General features: G+C 44.3%; 1 protein-coding gene across 2 annotated transcripts in view; it reads right to left on the minus strand.

The window, feature by feature from the left end:
• Positions 1 to 9,126: 9,126 nt before the first annotated feature.
• Positions 9,127 to 18,105, minus strand: part of LOC119437664 (ankyrin repeat and SOCS box protein 8) — a 57,774-nt gene continuing 48,795 nt past the window's right edge. For both annotated transcript variants that reach the window (XM_049660763.1, XM_049660762.1), the window contains one exon: positions 9,127 to 13,165. In XM_049660763.1, coding sequence (XP_049516720.1) covers positions 12,779 to 13,165 — 387 coding nt within the window. In that variant the 3' untranslated portion in view covers positions 9,127 to 12,778. The remainder of the gene's footprint in view (positions 13,166 to 18,105) is intronic.

An 18,105-nucleotide genomic window follows, 5' to 3' on the forward strand; every position in this document is an offset into this window, starting at 1 on the left:
CTCTTCCGCTCAGTGCTTTATCAAGCGTTGTATCATTCTTTTGATCTCTTCGCTGTGGCGCACGCTCACGGGCCCGCAACGAGTTGGCTACATGGGACTTTTGCTCTCGCACTTGGTGGACCACTACCCGGTTGCGACTTTACAATCGCTAGTAGGTACAGTGGGGGTGGTGTGGCACTGCGGGTCACGTGACTTCCACTTAACACGTGTTGTCATGGCAATCGTGGAGCTCCTGGTGCCTAGGGACATAATCGCTTAGGGACTTTTGAGGTACTGGTCTGGCATGAGACGGTCTTTGGAGGGACCGCCAGTCCTTTGTCCGCAGGCGCAAGGACAAGCGGGTGCAAGAGAGAAAATTGCAACCGCTCTTGCGCAAGCGGATACTGCTCGCGTTTGTACCCCGGTGCCGCGGCGGAAGCCGCAGTGCTGGGCGCCGACGTGAAACGGCGGTCGTTGGGGTGTTGTGTTGCGGAGTGCAGCGTAGCAACACCTCAAATAAAAAAAATACTGCTCCAGTCAGGTAGACTGCTTCCTCCCTGATAGTGAGATTATATTTGGATCATCAAAACAATGATGTGTTTATTCAGGAATACCATCGTTTCTCTCTCGCACCCGCTTGTCCTTGTGCCTGTGAGAGAGAAATGATGGTATTCAATAACAGGAAGAAGTAGGTGCACATTGTATATGAAAAAGTTTGCTACTAATTTCACTGTTCTCAGAAATAGGCATCCAAAAGCACTGTTCATGGCTGTTAACAAGACTGCGCGTTTACTATAGTGTGAACTTCATGAACACCATAACAGCAACCACCTGAAAGAAAAGCCTCGCGATTGAGATCTAGAGCCATGACAAGCGATGAAATGTTTCACAGTGGCCCAGCTGCAGCAGTTTTTATCGACAACGTGCTGCACCTCTCCAGCAACGGGGGCAATCGACCGTCGTTATGGCATTAGGGCGAGGCATGCATTGTTCACAAAACTCATCAGTTCACTGCAACTTCGAATTGAAGCAGTGAAGTAGTTCTTTACAGCTCCAATTAATTGCAATGCCTAAAGTATACTCGAGGCACTACAGAGCAGCTTAGGCTACCTTGAAAAGGAAAATTCAAACATTCTGCATCACCATGTCTCGACCCTGTGTTGTTTAATATATACAAACTGAGAACTATTCGCTTGATCAGTCCATAAAAGACCGCCTCGTACAGCCGCCTCATAAGACACCAAAAACGGAGAAGATGAGAAAGAGAACGTTTTTGCCCATCGGAGGCTCGCCCCAAAGCCTGTTCAATAAACGCCATTTTTCACGCGTCGTAATAATAATAATAACAATTATTATTATTACATTGTTATTACTGGTCGTGGTGTCCAAAGCTCACCTTCCACCGACGGTTCTCTTGAAGCAACAAAAGCAGATCTTGAAGGCTATGCTATTTTAAGTGCAGAGCTGGTGCTGCACCTTAGGTAGTTCGTTTGATACCGAACTGCCTTTTAATAGTGGCAAGAAACAAAGGCGGACGATTTCAGAGACTTCAGAGTTAGAGGCAATTCAAAAGAGACCTCAAATGATGTGGGTAACAGAACTCTGGTAATGACCCTTTCGGGCGGTAAATTAACTTCGGAGGGGGCTCGGGTCCCAAAGCCCCCGCCCCTTAGTCGGCACCTATGCAAGTTGGATGAATGACCTGGCCATGGTAGGTGCCTTGACGCGAGAAGCGTTCCCACGGCACGCTATTTCTATCGGCACAAGGTTCGACCAGATTTGCGGAGTTTGGAGCTTTCTAACCACATGCGAGCACACAGACCAACTTGCACGCTTGTGCTTGCGGTTGTTGCCGGCTGATCAACAGCGGACCCGAATGCCACTTCAACGACCGTAAATCTAACCCGTACGTGTGATTTCGCGACAGATCACTAATGTGCCACCCGTAGGAACATATTAGCGACAAGCTTTCTGCGATGATTTGCAGCCCGTTCTCACATCGGCCGGCGTCACGATGACCACACTATCAAAGCCCATTAGGCCTAATCAGAGCTGTTTCGTTGGGTGTTGGCATCTAAAGTATTCGCAGAGGTGGCGCGACCCTCAGAAAACCGACAAACCACCTCGCCAACGAAAGAGAGTGCAGTTACTCGAGGAAGGCGGAAGCATGAATGAAATGTTGCGCTGCAGTTTTTTTTTATAACAATACTTTATGTAAATCTGAGTTCAAGGCACCGCGGATGGGGCAGATATGTTTTATTTGTTTGAAGCAGCAAGCAGGAAGATTACATATGTTTCTCCATCTGCGTTTCGCAAGACCTAATGATGGAAAACTATATGTGCAACAATACACAGGAGGCATACATGCTGCTTGAAGAATGAAAGAAAATATTTGTTCTCCAAAGGGAACCGTACAATAACATAGTAGAATGAAAGCCAAAAGTTCGGCCGCAATGCATGCGCAATCACTGAGTGGCATTAAAAATAAAATAAAAAAGAAGAAAGGAATTTATTCTGAAGGCATAAATACATGTCATACGCAATTATGAACACCATTTGAGCGGCCTGAACGCAAATACCAGTGCGTAAAGTAGTACGAATGACCCTGCGGAGCAGTATTGGCAGCAGTTTCCAATGGCGCGACCTTGATGCAGCCCAATCAACTTCGATCGCAGCGCCCCCTTCCCCCTCCATATCGTGTAAGACATGGGCCTTAGTTGATGTGGCAAATCGGTGATTATTCAGCTAGATATGTCAGCAATTTACTTTGTACCACAGCATGAACAAAAGGTACTTCCTTTTGCACCACAGGGCAAAATAGTTTATTTGCTGCTCGAAAATGTGGTGCACATGCACATAGTGCAGTGAACAAATAGACACAGCATTTCCACTTAACGTTTCACCATTCTTTTACTTGGCATACATACAGAGTTCTTTCGAGTTGGTACAAAAACTGTCGCAGTTTCGCCCGAAAGGCGAAGCATCAATTGCGATAGCAAATTAGTAGAGAGCTATAGGGATAGTAGTTTTATCGGCTGCATAAACTTGGACACATGCGCTTACTAACTGAATTAACAAGCGCGGTGTCACCGCGCACAAGCAAACATGAATAGATCACACTCGATCACAGACAACCACTGTCAAAACACTGGCATGCACAATCGCGGCTGCCGCAGCAAGCGAAGGTTCGTGCGGTCTATCGCTGCAACGGAAACTGAGCGCGAAAGCACAGCGCATACGAAGATCGCTTTCAAGATAAAGTGCTCGTGACAGCCCACACCGACGCAAAGTACAAGTGCGCTGTTGTTGGCAGAGTAGAAGCTGCCCCCCCCCCTCCCTCCCGTGCTGCCTTCCTGCTTTCCTCTTTTCGCGTGGGAGATTGAGTCGCGAGTTCCCCTTGCGCCCGGTTGCAGGATACGCATTTGGTGCTACAGCACAGCGTCACCCCCCCCCCCCTCCCTCCCATACCCCCACGGCTTTCGTGCGACGGAAGTAGTCGCGTTTGCTCTCCACCGTGCGTTTGCTCTCCGTGAAAGCGCGTGTACCCCGCGCGCTTTCACTCGCATATACGGGGCGCGGCGACGATTTTATCGTCCTTAGACTTTATACAGAACCTGACGACGATGCCACCGGCAGAAATCCGCTTGAAGTGTGGATATAATTGCTATCGCAATAAAAGGAAGCAAACGTAATCGAAGGCAGCTGCCACTCGAAAAGTGCTAGTCATTGTCTGTTAGATTAAAAAATAAATGGATTGTTATTCAACATTAAATTACTTGTGTTTTTCTGAGAAGGCAAAAATTATTTTTGTTCACTACTGCATGCATCTGGTACAAGGCCAGTCACGGTGGATTCATGGCCACAGGCAGTGCAAAACAGACAGGAAAACTTGAGTGTCGTTTGCCTATAACCACGGACCTATACCAACTAGCCTGATTACAGTGTTTATTACATTAGCATTAAATCTTCAAATGTTGCTGCCGAGTTGCTAAGGTGTAGCAATGCAGGATATAGACGAGAAACATGAATGTGGTCTAACTACAGGCAGCTACAATCCTTGAAAATCCGTCTGTGAACCAACTAAGCAAAAGCAAATCCCCAAAGTTTATTCTGTGTGTTGCTCACATTTTACACAACAGTTCCACAATTCAATGGATTTCCAGAGGGACATCTCTGTCCAGTGGTTTCACATTTAGGAGAACATAAACCAGAAGCAATAAATTTAACTATCATTTAAACAGTTACTTAATTTTTTTAAATCTCCAGAATAATTCAACACTGAGAATAACTAAAACACAAACTGATGAGCTGTAATTTGCAAATAACTTCCAGATTAAGTCGTATATAGTTGTAACATACCACTACAAATGGCTAAGAAGACGCCAAATAAATTTTCAGCTCCGAGAGCTTCAGAAAGACAAGCTCCAAGTGAAGTAGTAATGGCTCTTGATGGTCATAGACTTTGCTTGACAACTCGTGTTCATCTACAGTCTATGGCACTTAGCTGCTATCAAACCAGCTTAGTACATTTGTAATAACGCAAGGAGTTTTTGGCTAAATGCTTTTGCTCAAGTATTAAGGAAAATCAATGCATTATCTAATGCACTGCACTTTCCTACAAGATTGGGTTGACCGTTTCCTTCTGGGAAGATTTATGAACAGCTTGGCGCATTCATAGCATCGTCATACCACTCAGCTGTTTCTCACGTTGCCACTTGCTGACAATTGCTGACAAAGTCTCAATGCAGAAAAAGACTGCTGTACTTTCATCACTGTACTAATAGAGTGGAGAAGATTCTGATGCGGGCAGAAACAATGGTGTCGCTAGCTGGGGCACTTGAACTGCACTCGGATAAACAACAACTTCATTCACCTATGTCACAGATTGCACTTGGTTTACCAAACCAACGACCCTTTCTGAGCTTCTCATTCCTTTTAAACATAAACTGTGACTAGACAGAAGAAAACAAACAAAATAAGGTCTCGCATACATAAGGTCCTTGCACAATAACATGTTTCTTTGTGTCCCGCTGACTTCGGCGCACTTTAGACTGCATATGCTCACAACCACAGAACCCCATTTCAAACAGGAGAAAAACAAAGCTCCGAGTGCATATAGCAGACTTGCTGTATTTGGTCATAAACCTTCCAGTTGTAGGTGAGACCCCAGCACAAGGAAAACGCCACACCCAAGACACCATGACAAAAGTGCTTGAGGTCTACAAGTCATTTTATGATCAAGTAGAACATCAGGAGGTTTCAAGGAATCATTGATAGGGAAGCGACTGAAGACAGCTTAGAGAAACAAAAAAGGTGGAAAATTATATATATATATATATATATATATATTTAAATGGTCATTTCATATTCTTTACAAGAATTTGAAAAGTAGTTTAGAAGGAAATTTTCCTGAGATGCCAGAAAGGTATTCTACTTCAGAGTTTTCATGTCTTATGACTTTGCTTCAGATTGTTTTTGAACTTTCATCCTTTCTTTATTGCATGCACTGAATTACAGACCATTCTGGCATGCCAATACCTTTCATACGTCCTTATGTTTAGAAACTAGGTCACCTGCACAAGACTCTTTTAGAGGCAACATGATGAGCGGGCAAAATAATTACATACATGAGTTCGACATAACACAAGCAGTGGATATTTCATTAAAACCCATGCGCAAATAAAGAAAACACAGCTGGGTGCGTTTCAACTTCAAGATTTAGAACTTTTCATTTTTTTTGTTAAATAAAAGCCCTAAACCTTGAAATCCAAGAAAAAAAATACTTGCGAGACTCAAGACGCCCTAAATAATTTACTATATTAGCTTTTCTACGAACAAGCCCAGGTTTTGTTTCCCTGGCAGTTTGTGTCAACCATCCCGACACAGAAACGGGTAACGTGGGAGTAGACAGAGTGTGACCTGTTTTGGCGCTCGCTCTCGCTCGCTCCTCTGCTATGCTGATGCTCGTTGTGTGGCCCAATGTAGCAGCATAAAAGATGGCCGAGAGAGCTGCAGCGAGTGCCTAAATATCACAATATTCGGCTACCACGTGACCAGTTCCTGCGTCAGGACGTCACGACACATAAACTGCCAGGGAAACAAAACTGGACGGGTTTGTAGAAAAGCTACTTTAGTAAATTATTTAGAGCTCGCCAGTACTTTTTCTTGGGTTTCAAGCTAGGACTTTGATTTAATGCAAAAAATGAGGTCGCAAATGTGTCATTGCTCTCAAAAGACTGTCGACTGTTCAGAACATGGCTTTGGATTGGGGTGGGAGTAAGAAGACTGAGTCGCATTAACGGAAACGAGCATGCTTGTATTCCATAAACAAGGAGATATATTTTTAATTTGGCTCTGAAAGTGGTGAAAGAATGACATGTGGTGGCCCTCAAGGTGAAACAGTGCAACCAATCTGTGCACCCTCGCGTAACCAAAAAGCTGTGCGGGGAGTTATTTTGCTCGTATGCAATATTGCATTACCTGAAATTGTATTTTATGCTCTTCAGCAGATGAGTGATTTCTTTTGTTTCCAGCTAGCGCGTGTTGAAAAGTGGTGGTGCCCTAAGCAAACGAACGGAGTGGTGCATTGATGCATAGTCTTCGAGACTGCCATCGTGTCCAGTAATCAGTGGGCCTCTTCAGTTATCGGTCCCCGACAGTCCCGAACTGCTGTGCCACATTCTTATTGCTCAGGCAGCTTTGGAAGCTGCACTCACTACTAATTTGTGAGCTTTCAGAAGGTCATTCGTTTTTTCATAGACCGGAAGTTCCGGACTACTCGTGGACTGTCGGAACAGTCGGCAAATTTTTGCTCGAACAAGCGCCTTGAAGAATGGAACGCGATAGCATTCAAAGATCCCAGACTGCTTCTGATGCTTTCCGGCAACTGCAGCTTATGTAACCGTAATGTTTACCGGGAAATGCTGGTGGTGAATGCGGCCTCTTGCGTGGGCCGATCCCAAAGGTAGTGCACCAGCAGCGGCAGAAAAATTACATAATTTCCAGGTTTTTGTTATTGTTTCACACTTTTAATATTTCTGTCTGAGAAGATTTAACATAAAAGGCATGCATTGTTGGTGTTTTGTTTCATGACATTTGTTTGTGAGCTGTCATTCTCACAATTCCGAGGAATAACTTGGTCAAGGATGTAAAACAAGGTATGAGCAACTTTAGTGACAGAATGGTGTGGCAATATAACCCGCACATACCACATGTTATATAGCAAGGCATGGAATATACATATACGCAAATATATATGGCAATTTTCTCTCATGGGACACTGGCGCCAACGCCGACACCAGATTTTCTTCGACACAGGGCCCCTAGAGCTATCGTGTTAAAAGATGTGCACGGCATTTTCCACCTAGTTATGAAAGATGCCGTGTGCTTCTGGCACATTGCGTGTTCCAGACTGCAAATATTGTATGCATAGCTATCACATCTCTTCAATCGGTACTTTGTGTGCCACCATGCAAGCCATTCATGAGCCATGTAAAAATTATGCAGCTTTAATCTGCGTGTTTTTTTAAGGGACAAGCACAGTGACCAGGTGCACATGCTTGCTTTTCTTGATGCTCATTACTAGATGTGCAGTATAAAGGTGGATTTTGCATTTGAGTTTAATGAAACTGGTGTGCAAGGAAGCATATCTTACTGCATATGTGACTGTTTCTCACCAGTATTTGAGATGGTACACAATTGGAGCTTCGCCAATTGCTGTTTGCATATGTTTATCCCTTCAGTTGCCAAGTTGGTGCGCTTGCTTTTTGATGTGCAGGATTATTAGACGGTGTACATGCGCTTTGTCCAAGACTCGCGTTGGGGTATCTTATAGACGGTCTCGCGAGCTTTGAGGATATCAGTGGGTGCTTTCTGTGTGAACAGCGACGTGGTATGATCACGATTTTGCTTAAATTCGTGTGGGAATTCTGCTTAAATTTCGCAAGCAATAATATAGCGTAATTACAGCGAATAAGTGGCACGAAGAGCGAGATCGCGACGTAAACGGCACTTTATGAGCACATTCTATGCGCTCAGGCTGCGACTTCACTATGAAATGATTATAGTTGTGTCGGCAACATGGCCTCTGAGGCTGCACCATCTCGGTGGCCGTGCTAATGAATTCACTGAATAGTACGGCTGTCTATGAGTAGCTACGAGCTAGGAGAGTGACTTCCGGTCATGGTGCTTTCGAGTGAATCCTCCGACAGCTGGATCACGTGACTGTGACGTGCCCTTCTGTCACGGCTAGTCAGACCGGAAGCCGTAGACGGTTTGTGGACAGTCAGGAACTGTATAATCGAAGAGGCCCAGTGTTGCTGCCATTCGTAAGCAGTTTTAAGGAGGGACTATGCAGATAAAAGAATTCTGCTTTAACAGTATCTACTCATTTTCCACAAAAACCACTGCACATTTAGACACTTCGAATGGTAGGCTTCCTATTGTGCTACAAAATAGAACGTCCTTGTAAAACAGTTGACAGTCCTTTTATTAACTACTGCTACCCTGTTTCCTAGATGATCTGGAAGGGTGGGCATGCATGCGTAAGGTATTTTTTTTTTTGCGAGTGATTCATGGTCGTGAACAAATGGCTAGTGTATATATGTTGCACATGCTGCAATGTCTTTGCTGATATGGCACAAGGTAGAAAAAAGAGTGAGGGTCTTTGAAAGCCTCAGAAGGGAGCAAGCAATCTACTATGCAACATTACAGGCTCCCTGATGCATGCAGCAGAATAATATTCGGCTCGCGTGCTCACGGCAGCATTGGCTTCAGATCAGGAATGTTTTCTTACCATGTCCAAAAATTTTTTCAGTGCAACTTAAATTGTTCATTATATAACCTCAACCTATAAAAACAGGGAACAAGGAGAAAGGCCCATTTGGGCACAGCACGTTAACCAGCATTACTGGCTGGTTTCAGGTGCACCTGGTTATGTGCAGAATCTGGGAAATGCTGCAGTAGGACTGGGCAGTGTATCAATGATCACTGGAGAAACCACATTTTGGCACAACCTGAATCAGTATCATACTGCTGGCACTAAAGTGCACAGGCTGACGATTTTGCAACAAAGCTGTACTTCTGCAATGCCTAGGCATGTATAAGCCTGGAACCAGTCCACAGTGCTAATATGTGCAACAAATGCAGAGTTTCATTTATTTAGTCAACATTCAGCTTCTTCCTACAGCCTTGTAGGAACTTTTGATGCAGATAATGCATGACATACTCCTCTCTGCACGAGAGGGAAAGAGCTCTCAGAACAGGCTGCACATGAAAACTGACTTGGTAAATTTGTCGCCGAAGGAGAGTAGGAAAACAAGTTCTGCGCTCGGTGTTGCCATTACACCACAATTTCCAGTTACACACACACACTTACTGCCACCACTAGCAAAAAAGGCAGTTCTGGAAAAAATGGGTTAATGACCCTTGCACTCCAGGCTAACAGAGGACTTTCAATGCCTTTAGTGAAAAACGAGACGCACATCCTTTGGACTGGTGGGGCACAGCCTTCTTGCACAATGCAGCGACACCAGAATCAGACGAGAACTGCTATCACAGACATAATCTCACAGTTTGGTAAGAGCCTCAAGAATACCACTGTTGCCTTCAACGATGCCATAAATCTAGGAACGCACCGGCTACAATAAGAACCGCAACTGCTTCATTTCACTTAAAAATAAATACAGCCATAAAAACATTTCAGATAAACAGAGGTTAGAGTTGGTCACCGATTTATTTAGGTGGGATGAATGATGAAGTAAAACTTTTGGTGCACAACCAGCCCCATTGGATATCATAATCAGGTGGATAGTATGTCTTTTTTGAATTGGCTCGTTCAGGGTATAACCGGAGTACCGTCAACAATATAAAAGTTGGAGAATAGTGTTTTGGATTATTGCCAAGGAAGTATAAATACTACTAGCTGTTATGTGCAAATACTGCCTGGGAGTTAAACACTAATTATAAAAGGCCCACCCCATTTTATTTTTGCATAGGCGAGTTGTCTTCAAAATAAACTTGCTTTTTGCCAAATTCCTGTATAAAGTGTATACATAAGGAACTTCATGCAGGGGCTGAATGCAATTCTTCAAGTTCCTTTTAACATTTCTCAGCACAGGAAATGAAGGGGCAAATCTCATGACACTACTTTAATTACAAACAGTGCTTTGTAGTTCTGTCTCTAAATGAAATATTACTGACACCACACAAACATGCCCGATTAAAACTGCACTGCTGTGTCCAGTACACGTAGAGCCAAAAGTAAGTGGAGCATGGGATCAGTGGCCAAATTTTGTTGCTGCACAACTTTGCAGAGCCCTAACAGAACTTGTCACAAGTAAATTGGCCTGCGTTTGCACTTGCACGATTGTGATCACAGTTGGCACATCCTGTGAATTTAGATGGCCTTGTCACCACAGGCAACTTGAGTAATATCGTACTACCTGTGCAACTTTATAGGTGCTCTGTTGATGTTGGCATGAAAGTCTTGGCAGTTCAATGTGCTGTACACATGAAAGCCCTTGTTCTCTAAAATGTGATCAGAAGACGGCAGACTACCAAGTGTAGAAGTGAACTTCACAGCTTCAGAATACAGTAGAACCCCGCTGATACGTTTTTCACGGGACCGTAAAAAAAAAAGTAGGGGTCGGGAAACGCAAGTGCCGAGAAACAGGAAAAATTGAGAATAGTGGTGAACTGCACACAATTTTATTTTAACTCTTACATTTGAAAAAATGTTGCAGTTTCGCTTGAAAGGCGAGCATAGATTGCGATGGCCAAATTAGTAGACAGCTATGCAAAGTAAGAATAGTAGTTTTATCGTCCGTATAAACTTGTAAACATTTGCTTATTAACTATATTAACAAACATGGTGTCAGCGCGCAGGCAAATGTGAACATATGAAACTCGATGACCGTGGACACTCGCTGTCAAAACGCTGGTGTGAGGAAGCGCAGCAGCAGCGAGCGAAGTGACCTTGGTGCTGTCTATTGTTTCAGCGCAAACTGAGTGGCAAAAACACAGCATGCACAACGGTATGAGCTGTTGGCACACCTAGACTCTGTCCACAAAGCAGATCGCTTTCAAGATATCACCCACGCAGTACGCTGTTAATGCCAGAGTACAATGCTGTCCCCTATCCCTCCCCTCATCCCGGTGCCTCGAGCGCAATAGAAGATGGTGCGCTTCCTGCCCACTTTCCTTTCTTGCGCATGCAAGATTGAGCCAGGATCATCTGCTCCCCTCGCACACTTTCACTCGCAAATACAGCATACGGCGTGCGGCGACGTTGTTATCACCCTAGGAATTTATACGAAACATGCATGCGCCAAAAACAATTTTAGGGGCCTAATGCGTCACAGACACCATCTTTAGATTGCAAATATGGATCTCAAAGGGCATGCTTTTGCTGGCAGAAACCGAAATTACAGCATGGGTGTCGCCCCCGGCACTCTGGATGGTCAATTCCGTCGTCAAGCCACTAAGCCAAGCTCAAGCCGGTGGTTTGCAACGCATGATGCGGGAACGGTGCCACAGTTGCGACGCAGCAGCGGGTTTCCGAATGCATTAGATCCTATGCGAGCTATGCTGGGAAGAGCTGAAAACGCAGCACACGGGAACACAACAGCGGGGTTCTACTGTATAGTAGGCGACTGTGTCCAACTACTGATAGTGCAGGACTAGCCCTATGCCAGAGGTGTGAGCAGCTGAGTCATCCTGAGCGTGGCACAACACTTTTGCCACTTGTGCTAGTGATGTAGCTGCCAGCATGTAGTTGTAGACACCATGCAGTGTCACTCAAGCCATCAATGATTACAAGATAGAAAACTTGCAACAAAGATAGCAGGGATCGTGGCTGCCTAACACTGGCCACACATACCAGATACAGCCGCTGCTGCAATGACGCATATCAGTACATGCTGGTAATTTCTCGTGCGTTTCAATAATTTTTTACTGCTCACTCGCAGTGCTGTTACGGGTGATAGGTCTGATTTCTCATGTAGAGCATATTCACAATTTAAAGCAATACTTTACTGAATTAGCAAATTACTAGTGAAATCCCATTGGGGAAGAAACAAAACACTGAGGGTGCAACCTGTGCACAGGCTAATCCACCTAAACCTCACTCACTGGGAACAGTAAGAGGAAGCTGCAACTGCATTCTTCACTCCTGTTGCAAGCACAAACAGCATAGGAATTGCAGTATGAGCTTGCTATTGCCTATGGTGACATACACATTAGCCAACTCACTATAATCGAAGTACCATTCAACAAAGTAAGTGTCAGTTGGTCCACTTCACCTGTGACAGAAAAGTCAGTGAATTGGTTAAACTGACTGAAAATCCCCAAAATTCATTGCATTCCTGAACTGCACCGTGAAAAAAACAGCTGCAAAATACTCTTAATTGGACAAGCAGGTAGAAACTGAGTTCTGGACATGCCACTAATGCAAAAACACACAATAGGTTTCATTAAAACATTGTGGTGCTGTGCATCTCAAGACTGTTTCCTCTAGCCTAGGCTGTTGTGATGAGGTGATGCTGAACTATACCTTTTGTGCTGGTTCTGTCAGGCTGATTGCATCCCTTGGCTTCCTCCATTTATCCCACCAAAGAGCACATATACTTGACTTTCTTACACCCTGCATGACAACTGCAGATGGTCGGAGACACTTTTCTCACAGCAGCATGGAAACTTTTGGCACCTGCTGCTACAAACCAAACTTCTTTGTGGGAGCTTCAGCTAAACGCTCGTTTGTTGGCAGGCACAAACACATGACAGACACGCAACATGAGGGCTATTAGAATTCCAGCAGAAGGAATCTCTGTAGTCGCGTTGGTATTGGCAGCAGGGGCACAACTGTCGGCAAGTGTTGTGCGCCGAGGTAGCATCGCACAGCCCGTCGCCCAAGCTGCATCAACGATCGTGGTGAGCAACAGACAGCGAGAAGCCGTGTCCGCAGCTTGTTGTCTCGCGCCAGCACGGCTGGCAGCTCCCCGTCACGGTCTCTCAACTCGACGTGTCCCATTCCACGCAGCAGAAGTTCGAAGGCGCTCTCATCGTCAGAAGATTCAAGCCCTGCAGCAAGGAGCACGGCGATGCGGGCCAACGGCACCATGCCACTGTAGTTACGCACATCTGGCGACGCATTGTGCTCAAGGAGGACACGCACCGATGGGTAGTTGCCCTGGGCCGAGAAACATAAAGGCCAAAGTCAACATTAACTGAGACTGTTTAGTTTACAGAAATAAATGTCATCGCTACCTCTGAGATGTGGCTTCTGTCACTCTTTCCCTTTCTTCAAGTACGCTTCAAATATGTAGGTTTTGCTATATTATATACCAGCGTGATGACAAATATGTTAGCACCACTTCCTGCTTTCTCTTAATGCCAAGTAAACCCTTGCATGTCTAAAAAATAAAAAAAAATTCCTCACAGTCGATAGCACTGACACTTTCACAACCAAAAAGTTCTGAACTTGCTATTAACAGTTGCCGATCTCTGTTTAGAACGCTGAACAAGTGAGGGCAGTACAGTCACTGGAAACTGTACCAATGATCTGACCCATTGTAACTGATCTTCTCGTACACAATCGACGAAGGCTTACATATGCGACATCAAGAGAAGTGTCAGTAGCTAAACTGATGCCACAATGAACTTGTACACTATCAGTGAGATGTGCAACAACTGTATTCTAGAAGTATGCCATCATTATGCAACAGCTCAAGTTAGCACACAGACAAAAATAATGGCAGGTCACTACAAAAGAAAATTGGCTTAAGCATAACTTTTTTCTACATCAGCCTTAACCTTTGTATTTTATTTAGCCTTTTCTTTTGCATCATGTCCACTGGTACATGGCAAATGTTAACGCAGCTGTGGTTTTCTAGAAAAGAGCTAAGAGCACTATTTAAATGTGTCCCACAGGCTTCGGTTGCTTTCCAGGTGGCGAAAATGGCAGCTGCACATGTGTCTCGGGTTGCAACTTATAATCAACAACTCTCTGCTGTTTTGAGCAAGCCTACTGCTTGAGCACAGTGGCGCACCGACGAGGGGGGGGGATTCGGGGGTTGTAACCCTCCCCCCCTTCCTGAGGCCGACTTAACCCCCCCTTTTGTTTAACCACTTTTCTTTCCTTACCCATTTGAGTACTGCAACTAAGATGTAAGACGCGCAATCACCTGCACACTCGCAAAAAGCGCATTTTTTGACAATTTCCCGTGAAGAAATCGAAATTAGTGCTGTTTAGATGGTATTGGCAAACTGTCAACCCCCCCCTGGCAGAGATGCTGGGTGCGCTACTGCTTGAGCATGAATGGCAGCAGTGCTTACATAATGTCCTACTACTTCATTGTCAAGATCCACAGCTCACTTGCTCCTATGAGTGCTGTCTTTCTCCTCATTGCAATAAAATTTTTCACTGGCATCAATGCTCTTGTTCATGACTTACAGAAAGTACACTTCCCCTCCTTTGACCACCCAAATTGTAAACTCCTCTACATCACCAAAAAAAGTCTCACCTTTTCAGGCTTGATATTGTCTCCCACCAATAATCACCATCTATCTTGCATGCATTTCTCTTATTTAATGCTGCACTCTCAGTACTTTGAGATCATGAACAACGAGTAGTGAGCACAGAGTGTTAAATAAGGAAATGCACGCAAGATAGATGATAATTGTTTGGGGACAAGATAATCCTAAGAGGGTGCAAATATTTTTAGTGTGTACCCCCCCTCCCGCTACATAAGCTCACAATTTCACACACTACATTATCTTTGTCATCAAGACACTTGTACAATTCAATCAATACCCTCATCTTTGAATCTCTAGTGATGATGGCCACATGGTAAATAGATCACATCTATGACTTGTAACATTATCCAGAAAATGCAAACACCTGTGTCATGTGCTCCGTGTTCTGCTAACAGCAACAGCTCCTCCGATTGCGCGCTGCTGCTGATAAGCATAAAGCTCAGTCGGTAAAGTGCCCAAGTCAAGAAGTTAAAGGTGTTTATTTTCTTGCTCAGCCAGTGTTCTTATGCATGCCCAAAGGCAGTCTGTTTTAAGGTGAAGTTCTGCGAGAACTGCAATATTAAGCAATGCTCCAAGAGAACTTGGCTGGAACATGATTCCTGCCACACACAAGCATTTCATGCCTAATACGCTTGAAACAAACATTGCTGTTGTACCATCAAGGGCATCGCTGTTGACCATTCATTCGTGTTATTACTGTGCCACACGATGCTTGAATGCTTGACGCAACCACTGAAAGCGACAACTGCCAGAATCCACAAGCTCCATTAGTTCCTTCAAAGGCCTATCTTGATGGGGCCTATGGAGCTCGTAGATGGGCAACAGTTCAGTTGTTGGTTTCAATGGATACTGAGAGTTCATTACACGCACCTCCAGGATTCCAAGGTTGGTGCACACATGCACTACAGTGTACTAGAATGGGGGAGTGGGTCCGGCGGACGCCTTGGCAAGCACCTAGGGTAAAGTAAAAAACGATGAAATTGTGGGGGCGCTGCCATCGCCTTATTCTGAAGCTCCGGCCAATAAACGTTGGCTCCAGCTGTTTCGGCAGCGTCCATTGACTGAGGCGAGCTCACAGCTGAGTAGCTGTCGTCTGCTCGACGCACAATCGTTGTTTCGTCATTTGCAATCTTTTCGCCACTCTTTTTCCATTTTATTTACAACAGATCGGTGGGGAATAATATTAGTGTTGCCACCACCGAGTATCTAAACTAGATGCAGCCGAGTGAAACGCCTGTCAAAGCTCCATGCAGCTGCGGTAGGGTCTCCGACGCGACAAGCGCCCGGCCGGCGCGCGACGGCGCTCATTCTGGAGAAAGCGATGGTAGCTTTCTATAAACTAACTTAACTATAAACTAACTATACTAAACTAAACTAACTATAAACTAACTTTTCAATAAAAAAAAGCCTGTGTTGGACCCACTCCCCCAATCTAGTACACTCTACATGCACTCCACCCCGTGTAACTAAGTGGAGATGAAAGGCATCCTCTGATACGATCTTTGCCAGTTTGCAACTATTTGTAATCATGATAGCAAGAAGAAGCATACTATCAGTGACCATTTTCAGAATAATGATTTAGCATCCACATGAAAATGCTGGGCACTGCAGTTTGCGCACTTCTTGCTATGAAAGTGAGCATACTGAGAAGCAGGTGAAAGCAGAACAGAGGAAAAGTAAAGAAGTTAACCACAGGAAATCCAGATGGCTACCTGGCATGAGAAGAAAGGTAGCTGCCAGATCTGCAGCCTTGGCCTCATGCAGGGTTGCCAACTAGAGTCAACATCATACAGGGTATAAACTAGTTACCCTGCACAAGAGAAGTGGTTGCCAAGCGGCTACCCTCCCTCTTGTGCAGGGCACGCCATACGTATGCCACATGCCGATAGTAGCCAACTAAAAATTGGACGATGGAGGAGCACAGAGAAAAAGAAAAGGTGGGTGAGTGTAACAATGGTGCACACGTGTGAAGAGACCATGCAGCGCTATCACAGACTTTCAGACAACCTGTCCTTAAAGGGCAGGAAGAAGTTTCTTAGCGAAAACGTGCAGGCCAAGAGAAAATCCCAAGCTTGCACACCAAAGTAATGATGCACCAACCCATTGATGATTTCACCACTTGAATTGAACAACAGATGACACTGCTGACCCCTCCATCACTCGGAGGACTTCACACTGGACAGAAGTACTGACATAAAATTTTCGCACTGTAATTTCTTTGTTACATTAAATAAATGTCAAAACCCTCGAAACCAAAAAAAAAAGAGTCTACCAAGTGCCAGATCACCCTAAACAATTTACTGGAATACTTTATTTCTAAGAACCAGTTTTGATTTGGGTATCGAGACGGTAGAAGCATCATGAATGCTTATTTTGGTATGTATTTTAATTAAATTCTGGAATTTTACCAGCCAAAACCACGATATGATTGTGAGGCATGCCATAGTGGGGGACTCCAAATTAATTTTTAACATCTGGTCTTCTTTAGAATAGTTAATTGTTGGGCTAGTTGGTTCTGCATAACTGAACAAGTAACTCAGCGCAATATAAAAGACAGAAACAAGAAAGGGACAAACAAGGACAAGCGCTTTTTCACAACTTTCACAACAGTTGTGAAAAAGCGCTTGTCCTTGTTTGTCCCTTTCTTGTTTCTGTCTTTTATATTGCGCTGAGTTACTTGTTCAGTTATGGTCTTCTTTAACGTGCACCTAATGCAGGGTAGACGGGTGTTCTTAAATTTTGTCCCTGTAAAAATGTGGCTGAGGCCTTGATTTGATGTCGCACCCTCTGGCTTAGCAGTGCAATAATACTACAGCCCCTATGCCACCACAGCAGGTGTTATGTATCTTCTACTTGCTGGACTGCATGCGGAGGAAAAGTCTCTGCCTGGCTCCCAGCCTCTGGCTTTTCCTTCACATTTTCTGTACTCAGACCTTGCTGAACATTAAATAAAGTGAAAGGAAATGAAATGATATCATGATACGTTAGCACGTTGCCACACACGATTGCTGTGGATGCCAAATGTGAGTGCAGCCACAAGAAATGCACTCAGCACTCTTGTTCATTATTATTTTGTTGTTTTGGGCCACGCTATCCTACCTAGCCTGATTGCAACACAATGTTAGCAAATTTTGCTCTAACCCATGATGCCATAGTAGTGTCTATGAAACCATGTCTTGCATTTTTAGTAGTATCAAATTAAAATATTTTACAACTGTTTCCCAACTTTCATACTAGCTAAGTAGAATGCTTTCAGATACAGAGTGTCACAGAGCATTGATATTTGGCCTTGTTGGTAAGGCATACCACACATTAAGCACATTGACACACGGGGACAAGCAAGTGGACATGCACAAGTGTTATACAGTTTCTAAAACCTCAAAAAGCAATACTACTAGAGCTGTTACAAGTTGGAAATGTGTTAGTACTCCATTAGCTTGTACCTTATTCTGATTCTAGCACAAACTTCAAAAGGGCAATTAAAAAAAATAAGATAGTTCATTGAAAGTGGTGCATTAGTGACAAGAACCTCGTTAAATGTCTTATCACTGACCATACTCCATGCCGCCCTACATTTAAGCAACAGGTTTGAGA

The sequence above is a fragment of the Dermacentor silvarum genome, chromosome 1 (genome assembly GCF_013339745.2).
Source record: "Dermacentor silvarum isolate Dsil-2018 chromosome 1, BIME_Dsil_1.4, whole genome shotgun sequence".
NCBI lineage: Eukaryota > Metazoa > Arthropoda > Arachnida > Ixodida > Ixodidae > Dermacentor > Dermacentor silvarum.